The sequence below is a fragment of the Sceloporus undulatus genome, chromosome 7, assembly GCF_019175285.1.
Source record: "Sceloporus undulatus isolate JIND9_A2432 ecotype Alabama chromosome 7, SceUnd_v1.1, whole genome shotgun sequence".
Classification (NCBI taxonomy): Eukaryota; Metazoa; Chordata; class Lepidosauria; order Squamata; family Phrynosomatidae; genus Sceloporus; species Sceloporus undulatus.
The window spans coordinates 10,920,649-10,935,520 of record NC_056528.1 but is presented as its reverse complement, the minus strand read 5'-3'; the positions used below and the strand labels follow the sequence as shown (position 1 = coordinate 10,935,520).

Here is a 14,872-nt window from a genome sequence, read left to right as displayed (position 1 = left end):
TGACGCAGTGCTTACTCTCAGCGCTGGCAAAATAGCTTTAAAAAGAGATGCCAAGCAGTGTGCTAAGACCCAATTAATAGCTGGAGTGGCTTACTTTGGACTGGTAGCTTGGAACTTCCAAGTGTTATGTAGCAGGGAAGCCCACTTCTTGCAAATGCGCACTTGACCTTCAGGCAGTAGATGTGATGGCTTCTACAGACAAAACATTTTGGGGCACAAAATCAACTGGGATATCTTTGTATTGGAAGAAAGTTGAGTCCAGGATTTTCCAATTGGACACGTGTCAATCACCCACAATAAAAATTAGGCAGGAGCAGAAATATATGTTTGACAGATATCCAGAAATAATCCAGCATTCTTGTCTGCTGTCAAGTTGACTTTGACTTGTGGAAATACCTCCAAGAGCCGTGGTCTCCATGGTTCAGATCTTGCAGACTCAAGAGTAAAGCTGCACGCAGTACATGTGGAATAGATCCATATGTGGTGCAGCTTCCCTCTTTCCTGTCTGCCTTCTACTTTACTTAGCATTGTTTTTTCCAACGAATCCTTTATTCTCATGATATACCCAGAGTATGACAGTCTCAGTTTAGTCACATTGGCTCCTAGTGTGACTTCAGGCTTGGCTTGCAATATCCCCAAGAGATTACATGAGCTGTGCCAATGCATGTTAAGACATGCATTGCTAAAGGCTTTTCCTTGGGAGGCTCAGCCAGATGTTTCAGATCCAAAGCCCCTTAAAGTATGCAGTGAAGCCTTCCTTGCTGTGCCTTTTGCTGGTCATTGACCAAATAAAACATATTCATATTCCTTGCTGTGCCCTCACAGTTGTGTGTTTTATCTGCAGGCTTCACTTTGCCAATCTGGATAGCAAAGGTGTATCCCTGCCCGGGGGTCTGCCACTCAACTGTATGTCAAGATACACATTTCAGAAACAAGGATGAATGCTCTGTATCAGAACAGAGATAGTTAAAAGGCCTCTAGTTCCAGATCCCACTTTTTGGGCTTGTCTAAAGATTTAAGTACCAGTAAAGGAAAAGAAGGTGTGCAGACGTGGGGAGAGGGGTGTGATTTGCTGTTGTGCGCTCTAAAGTTTTATGGTCCGTGTTGCCTCCTTTGGGGAGGATGTAGTGCAAGGAATGTGAATGAGGCTATAAAATTACCAAGATTTTATTGTGTGTAATTAATTCAGGACTCTTTTGTGGACTTTTATAGGCTGCCCTTTTTTGGATTTTTATCCCCAAAGTGCAGATGTGAATTCTTTGCGGGTGTTGGGGTGCTCTCCAGTCCAAGTTGGGTCCTGGCGCTGCGGAATGGTTTGGAGCTGACTCAGACTTAATTTCAACCTGTCTGTGTTGTACATAATGGTAAACCAGAATAGCTGGTTTGTCTTCCTTTCCTGGGAGTGAGCAAGGGGCTAAAATAGCCGACTCTTTTCCCTGTTTGCACAAGTGGGTACAGGAAACCAGGAATTGAATATGAGCCCGGGGCTCCTGGTTTGTTCTCAATTATAAAGGTTTATAGGCTAGGAATAAGTCAGGGTTGTTTACTCACTTTTGAATTACATCTTCTTTGAGAGCAACAAACCAGCAAATGAGATTCAAAAGTCACATTATGGCCCATTACAAACGGGCCTAAAAGTGCGCGCTCCGTGCGTGCTAGGGTTAGAAAGGGGCGTCCTTTCCGGACACCCCCAACCCTAACATGCGCGGAGCATGCACAAAATGGCGGCGGCCGTTCCACACGGCCGCTGCCATTACGACGTCACGACCACGCCGCCTCCAAATGAGGCATCGCGGACGTGACGTCTTTGCGCCGCACAAGGGCGCTTAGAGCGCCCTTTATGCAGCGCAAGAAGGAGCTCCGTTTCGGAGCTCCTTCTTGGCTTTGCGTCACTGGGCGCAGCCTTCAGACAGCTGCGCCAGCAACGCAGAGGAGAAAGGGGCCAAGTGGCCCCTTTCTCCTCCTCCCCGCTGCCGCCGCGGGGTGTCCTTGGGGCTTGAAGCCCCAAGGACACCCCTTTCCAGGCTGCAGGGAAGAGGCCTTTTGCCGCTTCCCCACGGCCCAGAAAGCGGCGGATCGGGGCCTCAGCGGCTGCCACTCTAGCTGCTGAGGCCCCGATACACCGGGGAAAGGGGCGGGTACAGGCCACCGCTTTTTGGCGGTCTTTAACCCGCCTATGTTTCCTGCTTCTGGGTTTTTTCCCTTGCTTGAGTAAAGGTAGGAACTGGGAAGCATTCAGACCAATGTGCTGTAGAGAGTAAACTATGGTGCGCTGTCGTTATGCACGAGAGGCGGTGCTTCCTGACGTGCCTTGCCCCTCACGTGTAACGAGTATGTCAAAATGGCGGCGCCACATACAGATGGGCGCCGCCATTTTGACCTCGCAGATGCACAGTGTCCGGACATCACGCACCGGAAGTGGCACCGCGAGTGCGCACCTCGCGCCTTGCGGCGCCTCTTCCGGGTCGTAGGAAGAAGTGCCATTTTGGTGCTTCTTTCTTGCTGCGCCCACGAACCACACGGTTTGGCTGCTGCAGTTCCCGGACGCAGCAACTGGCAGCGTCGCGAGACTGCCCGTTTTGGGCAGTCTGTAACGTGCCTATATTTATTAAATAATTCTGGCTATTCATTATGGTCAAACATTAGTGTTCCAATGAAGATGTGACTACGATATGGTAAAAAAAGGAAGCCAGGAGGTTACAAAGACAGCTATTGCTGTTGCCTTTTCCTGGTGCCCTCCATCCTAAGGACTAATAGGTTTAGAAGGTATATGAGATGTCTGCCAGCAATCAAAGTTGAATCTAGCCCTGCTCTTTCCTTTTCTTCTTCTGTTCTCCATAACTTCCTTTCCTCCTCCACCATCTTCATATCCTTTGAGTCATGACCCTTGTGGTGTTTGTACAGTTTCTAAAAGGGTTTAAACATTCAGTTGGATTTATTGGCTGTTGTTGGTCCCAGCTTTTGCTTTTGAGCACAAAGACCTTCTGGGCAATATGTCGTAACTCCTATTTCCCCAGTGTACCCCCCAGGAAGGGTACATTGCATAGGTCTCTCTTTCCCACCACTTCTACATTTACGGCTCTGTGCGCTCTTTCTCTTTCTCTGCACAGGCATCTTCTTCCCAACTGCTCTACCATTCTTCCTCTGCTGACAGAAAGTCCATAGTAGATGGGGAAGAGTATTTGAGGCCATTGAGTTCAGCGGGGTTTATTTCCATTGAGTTCAACAGGGTTTATGCCCTGATAAGTCCCTGTAGGATTACAGTTTTATACAGTGGATCTTTGTTATACGCTGGGGTTTGGTTCCAAGATCCCCCGTGTATAACAAAATCCATGTATGCTCAAGTCTCATTAAGTATAATGACATAGCAAAACGGTGTCCCTAATAAAAAATGGAACATCAAGGTAAATTTATACTTTTTTGGAACATTTTCAAACCGTGTACAGTATGCTTAAATCCGTGTATAAAAAATCCGCGTATAAGAAGGACCGACTGTACTGGGTTTTTAATATAACTCTCCCAAGATTAATCTGAGCTCTTGCCTTTTTCTTTTTGCTGTCCCTTGGAATCTCTCTTTGGAAGCACTCTTGTACCCTCAGATCTTCAAGTGAGCAACTCACCCTTTTCTCTGTAATAATGATTGCTACTACGACTTACTTTTGTATTGCACCAAAAACATGCTTTTGTTCAGCCATTAAGTTAAAGTGTCTTCTTGTCTTGTGGTTCATTCTGTACATCTTGACCTGCAGCCTTGGTGCTTTGCTTTCTTTAAGCAGGTTCTCTGGCTTCTCAGCGGTCAAGTCCAAAGGTTTGTCCCTATTTGCATGAATAACTGGAGGCCTTCCCCCCCAATTCTGCATGAGCTCCTTCCAGTGTATCTCTTAAGGATAGCTTTCCTCTGGGATATTTTGTGAATTTTTAACTCTGGATTTTTATTTTGCTGTAAGCCACTTTGACTCCCAAACTGGGAGAAAGGTGGGATAGGAATAAATATAACAACTACAACGACAGGCATGAGTGATTCAAGAGTCCCCATATGCTTTCTCGCCCCTGCGCCATGTGTAGAAATTATGGTAGTGTTTCAGAGGGAAACATCTTTGCTCAGAATTGTTCGGTCATGCAGTTGACATCTTGATACAGATTTTGAGGCAGGAAAATGGCCTTTCACTGAAAGCCTGTAAAAATTCAGCTGTTTGCTCATAACGCTAATAATAGTATATTGACAACCTTCTTATTTACAATGTTAAATTTCAATTCACTGTTGCTGCATGGTTAAAGGCCGTCTTTAGCCTCCTTGAGTCCCAGTCTTGGAGAAGGAGAGTGGAATATGAATGAATAAATAAATAAAGTGAGGGAGTACTGTGTCTTCCCCATCCCCAAATTGAAACTGCTGTCCTGGCCCTGCCTTCCCTCCTGCACTAAACCTGATGCTCTTGGAACTGGAAATGGCTGATCTTAGCTCCTTGTGAGAGAAGACATTTTCCAAATGTCTTACTTCAGGCCATATGGAAAGTTTCATTCCCTATTAAGAGTGGAAATAGAGAAACATTTGGAAATTTCAGCTGATGGCAATCTGCTTTGTAGCAGCATAGGATGCTAATTTTTATCTCCCCCCCCCCCACTTCCTTATCTGCAAAATAAATGTATCCCATGTGAATTACCACTTATTACAGAATGCATTATCCTGCCCTATCTTGGGCTCCGAGGTGATAAACTCCGACTTGCCTTATCAGTTGTGCTCAACCCACATCATCTGGTATGTTGATAATATTGATAGAGGAATTCATTGTCAGGTTGCTTGTACTGCAGTTGTGGTTCCTCTTTCCCTTTTCCTGACTGAAGGGCAGACTTGTCCTTAATGCTCTCATAATTTATTTAGAAAGTGCCCTGAACACTAGGTGCTGCGCAACGCAATTACTTTTAAAAGATAAGCCCTGCAGCCATACAGGCTTCCTGCATCTCCGGGTCCCCTTGGGTTTCAGTCCCCACCTGGCCATGCTCCAGGACACTTTGGGCACCCATATTGGTGCTGTTACCACATTGCTGTCTTCAGGAGGGGCTAGCAATGGCCGGAGCTGGGCTCCATGATGGGAGGATGTTGTCCATCTTCCGCAGCAGGAGTGTGCCTTGCCCAAGGCTGCTGAGTGGAGATTTGGACTTTGGCCTGCCACTGTCCCAGTACTCAGACCCATTTGCACACTCTCACACACAACCAGGCATGCCAGATTTCAATGTAACTGTGGGACGGTGATAAATAGGTGTAATTAAAATCCAAAGTACACACAATCGAAATCAGAAATCAAGTTATGAAGCTCCCTAATTAGATGTGAGTCAAACCAAAAATAACATTCTTATTCCATCTGAGACTGCAAGTGAAACCAAAATGATGGCTGTAATTAAATGAAATCACATTGCGTGCTTTATTGCTTTTTTGTAATCAGATATTTTTAGTCCAACTACTTTTGTCTGTTGGAGAGTCTTTTGAGACTTAAACATCATGTAAAACTAACATGACATCTTTTCCCCCCCTCTTCAGATGGTCTAGTAAATAACAAGTAAAACGTGCTTAATCAGTTCCCTGTTGATTTAGGATGCTGAGAAAATTTCAGATTGGAATTGAGAAAACCCACATGACTTAGCCTCTGGCGTGTGAGCTCTGTTGACTTGCAGGAGCCTGTGGTGCTTTTGACCAGATGCAGACGCTTGAGTCCCCGGAGACCATGGCTCTTGGTCCAGAATTGGTCACATTAGCATAGCAAAGAGTAGCTCACTTAATACTAGAATCCAAGCACCTGTTCAATGCAGAATCTCCAACTGGAGCAGTGACTCCCATACTCTAGCCTTCCAGGAGTTTTGGACTAGAGCCCCCAGAATCCCAGACCATTAGCCAAGATGGTTGAGGCTTTTGGAAGCTGAAGTCCAAAACACCTGGAGGACCAGAGTCTGAGAATCGCTGAGCTAGAGTCATCTTAGCAGGGAGCTGTCCAGCTTCTTTTTGAAGACATCCAGAGAAGGAGATCCCTCCATTGCTGAACCACGCGAGAGGTTCCCTTCTGACGTTCAGGCAAAATCTCCTTTCCTGTAACTTCAAGCCATTAGACCTGATTCTACCCCTCTGCAGACAAACCTGCACCATGGTGTCTCTCTTTTTGCTGTAACGCTTGGATTTTATGGAAATGGTGGATGGGGAAAAGTATTGGAGGTTGCATGCATTGCTCCATGGTCTACCTTGCCAATTCTGAGCCAGAGCTCAATATGCTTCACTATGACATGAGGCTTTGTCACCAGCATATGTTTTTTAAAATTCTTCAAGAGCCCACAATTTAGTTGTCTTTTATACAGACAGCCTGTAGTACTAAGTTGTGTTTCTGTAGAAAGGAAGCTAAAATGGAAGCTAAGAGCAAATGGAAGGCATCTCCTTAGTTGGGTTTCTCCTCGGGCCAAATTATCCAAAGCTTGGTTTTCTGTTCCAAGGGTTTATGGGTCTGCCAGGTCTTATCTGCCTGGGGTGGTTGTTTTGCAGAGATGGAAGAAGTTTGGCCTCTCCTGCTTATGGACAGCCTCAATGCTAAGTAAGCCCCTGAGTTTAGAGAACTGTCACAAGACTGAGACAAGTGTTTGGCTTCTCCGATGGCCAGCAGCCATGGCTTTTTTCAAGTCATAAAGGAAATTTTAAAGGTTACAGAGTGGAATTTTCACCATATGTCCCCAACATTGGGGTTATGTTGCATTAAAGGGCTATCTTAAATAGTTGCAAACCTTGTTTCTGATGCAAATGAGTCATATTTACTTTCCCCCCCCACTTTCAGATGATCATGGGAACAGCAATGGAAGTCATGTAAAAATCTTTTTACCGAAGAAGCTGCTTGAATGTCTACCAAAATGTTCCAGTTTACCAAAAGAGAGGCACCGTTGGAACACAAATGAGGTAGCTAGATCTAATTTATGTGACTTCACACTGGTTTGTTTGAATCCGAAAACACTGGAATTAGAATTGTGTTTCGAACTATTCTGCCACCGTTAAGATAAATCTCATATTCTGCAAAATGTGTAACTCGAATCATAGCGTTTTATTTTAGCATGGGGTTTGACTTGTTTGTGGGTATTTTTTCCCATTCCCTCTACACCATGTGGCAGGTGTTGGCATTTGTTTGCATATCTTGCATTTCTCTTCTCTCCGTGGCATAGTTGAAATCCGTATGTATTTGACGCTCTTACATTTGTCAGGAACAAATGGAGGTGTTGTTGCTTTAGTGCACCACTGTCTCAAATGTAGATTTGATCAAAGATAGGAGGACAATGGTAAACTTCTCCAGAGTAGCACTCTGGCCTGGCTTTTAAAGAAATGGACAGACTCCTCTATGAGGACATGTTCTCACACTGTTTGTTAAACCAAACCTTTTCGGTTGTCATCAGACATGATTTATGTGTGACAAAGTCTGTTAAGTGTGGGTAAAAACCCACGCACTTTTAATTTCCAGGGGCTGTTTAGGTCCATGACTTTGAGTGAAATAATTTTGGAAACTACTCAGTTTAAGCAACCCCAGTAAACAAGGCCACTAAACAAGCTTAGGTTTTATGAGAATCAGAATCTTTTAGAAGTGGTGAATGTGTATGGCTAATAATCTCTGTATGTGTGGATTTAGTGGTCTATTTATCCCTTGTAAGAGTTGTGTTACCAGTTGCTGAAGTAGCCAGAGTTAAAAAGGTTTGCATGTAATTGGTTTCAGCGGGAAGTTTAAGTGCTTAATGCATTGGATTCAGTAACATGGCAGCATTGCAGCCATGGTGTTGAGCAGCAAAATAGTAGGTACTTACAGAGATGGAATAAAGTTTCAGGCTAGATTAAACCTGGATCCACCTGTCCTTTGGTGGCAGTTTGAGCCTTACTTTGTTCCTGTTCTTTGACATTTTACAACTGGTGACTCTTGTCTGTTGGTTGCATCATCTTTTCCCTTCTTCTCTGAAACAAGTTCTGCTAGACCATCGCTCTGTATTATCTTTGGCTATTTGTCTTACACAGTTGATTTGTATCTCTGTAATGTAGTAAATTTACATTGCTGCAGTACTATTTGCTAACCATTGTAAATACAATTAGAAAGTTCTGTTGCAAGTTTTTTTGCAGATGGTTAGAGAAGGAAAGTCAGCATTTCGTAAAGGAAGCCTCAAATCTGTCAGCCAATATCTTTTTTTTTAATTGTCAGAAGTATGCTCTCGCTTAGATTTTGACCCTCATTGGTCTTTTCTTTTCACTGGGAAGTGATGAAAATAAAAATGAGTCCTTCATAGGGATTTGCTCCACTAGCCATCCTAGATTAGCTACTTATTTCTGGAAACAGGCACTCCTTGGGCATTTGGCCCTTCTACGCATCTGGAGAAGAGAATTCCTAGTTGAGTGAGAAGCTATGCGATATAGTAAGTTAGATGCAGGATCTGATCTTAACGTTCTCTGTGCAGGGAATGAGTGAGTTGTACAAAGGAAGTACTCTCAGAAATGGGAGGCAGAAATTCTGTTCACCAATTTGTAGGGCTCCTTTTTCTAGTTCCTCCAGGTTGAACAAATAAAGAATCCTTAACAATGGCTTTCCATTTTTATGATCATGGTTAGATCATTCAACATTACCTGGTGGGAGCAGGCTTACAAATGAGAGGAAGGCACCCAGGTGAGGTTGGTAGCTTTTGCTGCTTAGATTCATATCTTCCAGGGTCTTTTCTGGATGGCTGATGTTCATTCACTTTGGAGGAAACTCTTCCAACATGACTGCAGCTTATCTGCCGGAGTTGGGGATGGGAGAGAGTCGATGTGGAAATCTTCTTTTCCAGGAAAGAAGCAAAAGTCATGTCAGCAGTTGTGCTGGAGAGATTGTACCTTCCGTGGGCAAGCAGTAGAACAAATTGCAACCACAACTTATACTGTAACTTGCTTTGTTACCAAAATGACATTAATCGCAAGTGTGTGTCTATGTGTTAGCTCCTCTGTGTGCGTGTGTGTGTGTTCGGCTTTGAGTTATGTAGCATAAACAGTTGTATGATCAGGCAAGAAGCAAATGGTTGGCTTTGCAGATGGTGTTCTTGAAGTTGAGGATGCGTCTTTATTGAGAGATTAAAGCAAATAGCTTGGAAGTTCTGAGCTGTAATTTCATCTTTATTGCTGTCTCTCAGAAGAAAGAGCAGTTGGCTGACCATAAGCACATTTCCTCATCTCTGAAATGGGCAGAACAGCTGTAGCCCAGGATTCTTGGGAGAGAGATGGAAACTTACAAAAAGACAACAACAAAAGACCTTCTGTTGTGTAAAATAACTCTTCTCATGTGGAGAAAGAGGACATTTCAGATTGTACAGAGATGTGCTGTGAGATAGTTGCTATTTATTGCAACTCTACGCTGAACATTTGATGGACTTCTTGTACACACATGCATATCGGTAGATCTAAATGCTATCTTGTTAAAAACCACTTTTGTAACTCCTTTTTTTCTTTTTTGGTCCTCAAATGAATGCTCTGGATAAGGGGTCTTCCCTTTCCAGACTGGAAATTGGAAATTATTGTAGGTTTATTTTAGCTGTCTCATTGTCACTGTATGCCATCGAGATGTACTAATCTGCAAGCGTTTGATATTTTGGATGGTAAAAGTTGCTTTGTATGACCATCCAGGGCCTACATCTGCTGCCCGTTAACTCTCACAGCAGTATATGATGCATATCAATGTATATGCCTCTTAAATAATTCCTCTTACATTTAGGCGAATATGCAGCAGTTGTGCTGGCTCTCTAGCAAACTAACCCTTCTGTACTTTTTTGCTTTTGGGAGAATGGTTGCTACACAACTCTCCAGGCCTGAAATTGTGAATGCCTTAAAAACATGCAGACGCCAGTGTCGCATCCACAGGGCCCCTTCTCACTTGCTAATAGTATTGTGTGCTGTTGATACAATACACAGCAGTCCTCTGTTAACATGACGTCCATCAAAACTGGGCTTGAGCTTGAACCTGATTTAAATTTTAATGCTGCTTTTTCTCACCCAAAAGTGCTCAGAGTAATATAAACATACATTCAGTCCCCATTTGTATTGCAAAGCTAGGAGAGAAGGGACCATTAGCCATCTGGCCAGCCATCTTGACTGGGGAAAGGACAACTTGTGTCCCTCCAAAGGTTGTTGGCCTGCATCTCCCATCAATTCACCTGGGATAGCCAGCCATGACAGTGGACAACGGCTGCTCCAGGGCTGCTTCCTTCAAGAAGAAACACGTATCATCCATCCCTGATGTTGACTGTGAGCGTCATCTCCACTTATTCCATCTTGCAGCCATGATGTGGAGAAGGGGGCAAGGAGCCTTTCATTTAGCTGGCCAGCCACTTGGCAAAAGCTGGATCTAGACACAAGCTTGAAGGTCAATGTTAGGCCAGATGGACTTCTTCACTTCATCTTTTTAACAACTGCCAGGGAGCAAGCGCCCAAGAAGTGTCCTATTGCCCAGAGGAGACAGTGTTGTGGCATGGCTGGTTTCAGAGAGGTTTAGCACCGCTGTCAGGGAAGTGAGTGGGTGCGTAGACTGCATGGATGCCCTTCTGCAGGTTTGCTGCCTCTGAGCATTGTATAACGCAGTGCCTCTGTGATAGAAACACAGAACAATCAGGACTTGACTGCCAGAGGCTGTCAGTTTAATTTAGTGCAGACATTAATTGTTCTTATTTGCAAAGAATTCCAAATACCTACTGTATGCTAGCAGAAATTGTTTTTACAATGGAGTTCAATGAGAGCAGGCTCCTTCCTGGTGAGGTTTCTGAAATCCCTCTGCGCGGGGACAGCTTTGCCTCTTGGCTTGCACAGTGTCTTTCTGTCTTGACAGAGTTCATTAAATTGACAGAAACTGAGGCTACCTGCTGTTAATCACAGGCACAGCTGTCTATTGTGGAGTTCAGAGCTGGAGTAAGGGAAGGTACTGGAGCGATTTCTCTCCGCCAAGAAACTTCAAAGCCGCAGACTTGCTATGTGTTTAAGAATCAGTGGTATAAGCAACTACGTTTGCGCGTCTTTAGTTCAGCGGTACAAAAGACACCCTCCTGTGGACTCCCATCGTTCGTGTGCCGAACACCAAGCCAATTTGTACTGCACACAATAGCAATGTCTTGCGTTTAAAAAATGCACAGCCTCAATAACTTGATAAATTCAGCTGCCCAATCCACGTTTTAGTGGGTATTATTATGATGATTATTTTCCCACAAGTGGTCCTGTGAGTCTTTTGCAGCTTACGGTTATTTTTGCTGCCTTGAATCCCATTTTGGGAGAAAGGTGGGATACAAATCCAATACATAAATGAATAGAATAGTAGTGGCCAGGTCTTTGCACCTTAGCTTTGGCATCCACATTTTGATAGCTGAGTAGTTTGTTGGTCAAGGGAAGAAGGCTAATGGCTTCTGGGGGGCAGGCAGGGACACCGACAGGCCTGTGAATTTGTGGGGCAGCCCACAGGGAGGAGGGCTGGAGCCCTCCCATTTCACTTTTGCCTGGGACTATCAGCCACCGCTCAGTGATGGAGCTCATACTTTCCATAGTCTGTCCTTGGCAGAGCAGCGAATTAAAAGGAGAGCCTGATTAGAGGCATTCGGAAATCAGGGCTGGAGACTTTGGAGCTTCGTTGTCAGCCCAGGAGACAGGACTGGTCTTGGGTCGAGAGAACCACATGGTCTCTCTTGACAGTTTGCTAGGACAGCTTCAGGTCCTCAAAACCGACACCAGTAGACACAGTTGTCAACTTCTCATTTATATATCTTTCTGAGTGAGAGAGGCTCACTCACTAGTTGGTTGCAATAATAGCTGGTTCAAATTTAGATGGCTCTGTTAGACTGCCAAGGTGTATTTGTTAAAGTTCTTTTGCGCAATCAGTGTGTGTTTTGCTCAGTAAAGGATGAAATGGTTTGGGGCAGCAAGGGAGACAAAGACTAGGTGCAGAAGAAGCAGGAAATCCATGAACATTGGTGTGTTTCCCCCCCAGGATATCACAGGCAGAAGGACAGGTTGGGCAAGGCCATGGAGGAAAGGAGCCCTGTACAGAGGAGATCAGGGTTGGACAGAGATTTAAGAATGGTCTCCACACAGTCAGAGGGATGAGAGATCACTAAGTCTGGGAGAGGAATGCTGGACAAAATGTACAAAGGCAGAATGAGGCACTGGAGAGCGAGAAGGAAGACTGCAGGAGATGAGTCAAGGGGTAGCCAGGGCATGGAGCAGTGGTTTTGCAAACAGTGTGGAAACACACATTAAACTAGGGCAGGAAGGAAGAGGAAGAGTGATGCAGAGCTTTGCGCCTGCAGGGCTTGGGAGGAAAGATGAGAAGATCACTTGGGGAAGGCTGAGCTTGAGAAGATGTCACAGCATCCAAATGGAGATACCAGCCAGGCATGGAGAGGTGGGTTAGACATTTTGGGGCTAGAGGAATCGATCGTTGGGGTACTGGTGATCCTGAAAACCATGAGATGTGGTGAAGCTACAGAGGATCACACTGATTGTAGAGAGAAGATGGTAGCACTTTCCTCTTTCTTGAAATATTTCTGAGTGTTAGGAGATGTTTTAGCTCCCGGCTACAAAGGAGTGACCTTAGGTCCCTTGATCCCAGGTCTCCTCTGGGCCATCTGTGACGTTGTGCCAAAATTGATCTTGCTCAGTTTTGGCCTGTGTCCGCTTCCCGAATGGCGTACTTTGTCTTTAAAAGAACCTTGAGGCGGAATTGAAATTCCTCGGTGCGGAGTTAAATTTACATAGTGCCGAATTTGTTGCTAATGTTGCCCTGCTGTATGTTTCCACTCATGTTTACCAAATTAGCAAGCGCTCTGAGTAGGCTCCGTAATTTCACACAATTGAAAGGTTATCATTCTGGTTGATTTTTAAACAAACAAAGGCTGCCAACTGGTGGGCTTCCAGAGACAGGGGAGCAAAGGAGGGGTTGTGTTTTCGGGAGTGGGAGGGAGGCCAGCCTCCTTTGGAGTCTCCTCCACTTATCAATCTTGACCGTTATTTTTAGCCATGGGCTCCAATGGCTAGTTGTGCTTATCTGACACAGGAAAACCAATCACATTTTAATGGATCTTTAATGTATTTCTTAAAAAAAAAAATTGAGCGGGCTGCCGAACTGAATTAATATTCCTGAAGTGTGTGTTGCCTAATTGTTATGAATGGACATTTCAGAGGAGCTTCTGATATGAAGCTATGGTCTTGTTGGAAACTGTGAAAAATGCCCACAGACAAGTCGTTTAGTTCCTCGGTGTATTCAGTGAGTGGGTTTTTGCTACCAAACAGTATTGCTGAAGGAGAAATCCTGGAGGGATGTGGCTTGGACTGATGCGCTTGTTTGGGAACATGGCTGTTTGGGGGCCTTTTGTGGAAAAGGAGTTGCAGAGTGACTGGCAGATGCAAATGGATCCTTCCTGGGGAGGGGAGTAGTTTAATAGCCATGGTGCTTAAACAGCCCAGTTAATAGTTTACTAAAAGTAGATGAGGCTACCATTTAAAGCACAGGTTTGCTAGCCGATGGGGCCAATAAATCTTCCCCGTTAGTCTAATGTGATGGGCTTTTCATCATTTGCTCATTCAGGGGAGAAAGTGAGACCAATTTTAGCCTTGCTAGTGGCCTGGATTCAGGACTGAGAGGATATTTAAATCTAATACAGTCCCTTGGCTATGCAACTTCCAGTCTGCCTATTACAAGAAGAATGATCCTGGCTAAGGGCTCCATTCAAAGTGTCGGTCTGCTTCCCTCCATCCAAGTACACTGTAAACCCAATGGGCTTTACATGCAGCTGCCTCTGCTGTGGGACTGTGGCCTTGGGCTGTTGCCTGGTGCCCTGCCTGTTGTGGCCATACTCTCTTTTTCATGGCCAAGTGTGGCTGGAAGTGTGTGTGCTCCTCTGCAGCATTGACAGGGTGGCATCCTTGGCGTGTTGCTTATCTTTGCTAGGCTTCCCGGAATAGAAACATGGGCGTAACAAGATTGTAGGTCAGGCAGGACAGACTCCCAAGTCTTGATAAAACTCACACTGACTGAGACAGGCTTCTCTCTGTTCTTTGCTTTTACTCAGCACCACTGAAGATGCAAGAACAGTGCCTTTTCTACTGGGACACAAGGACTCAAGCCAAGTTTTGGAAATCTTCCTCTCTACTTTAACATCTCAGTTCACATTATACCATTTGGTGGATGGAGTAATTCCCTATGAATGGAAGGCCATGGAAACATTTGTCTTCCTACTGTGGGGTTGGCCTACAGACGAATGGCCATTTGGTGGTACTTGGCTGCCAGCGCATCCATTTTGTTGGTTGGGTGCATTCACATACAGGGACAAGCCAGATAGATGTGGGTCCAAATGCAGTAAGTGCCTAGAGTGCTTCACATTTATCTATGTTAGCAAAGACTTCTCTGACAATATACTGCATATGCGTACTTGGAATAAGTTGGCAGGGAACAGTCGTTCAAGAAGAATTGGAAACTACAGATCATTTCTACCATTGTTGTTATTATTTCTCTCCTTGTTTTTAAGAGACAGAAACATTTTCTGGGATATCCTGTTTTGAAAGGATTAATCCTAGCTGCATCAACCCACTAATGCTTTTGAAGTATTCTGGTGGTACATTTGGGCTTCCAGTCGGTGAGAGAGCCTGTTGGCACTGTCATGTGCCCAGTTTGGCTGTCCCGGGGCCTGTGTCTTGTGTGTTGCGTATGTGCCACTGTCTGGTTTGTGGCCATTCTGTCAGTGTTAGGATTTCTCTGGATGCCACTTACAGGAGGCGGCTGTAAACAAGCATTCCCCCCACCTCCCCCAGCTTTCTGGCAGGAGTGATTTGCTTTCTATACAGCGTTCTATATTTGGGTTATATTTAGAA

General features: G+C 44.8%; 1 protein-coding gene across 1 annotated transcript in view; it reads left to right on the top strand.

Annotated features, from left to right (window-relative positions):
• Positions 1 to 14,872, top strand: part of LOC121936644 (calmodulin-binding transcription activator 1-like) — a 31,699-nt gene that overhangs the window by 11,256 nt on the left and 5,571 nt on the right. Inside the window, exon 3 of the mRNA XM_042479075.1 lies at positions 6,810 to 6,928. Within this exon, the coding sequence (XP_042335009.1) occupies positions 6,810 to 6,928 (119 nt within the window). The remainder of the gene's footprint in view (positions 1 to 6,809; positions 6,929 to 14,872) is intronic.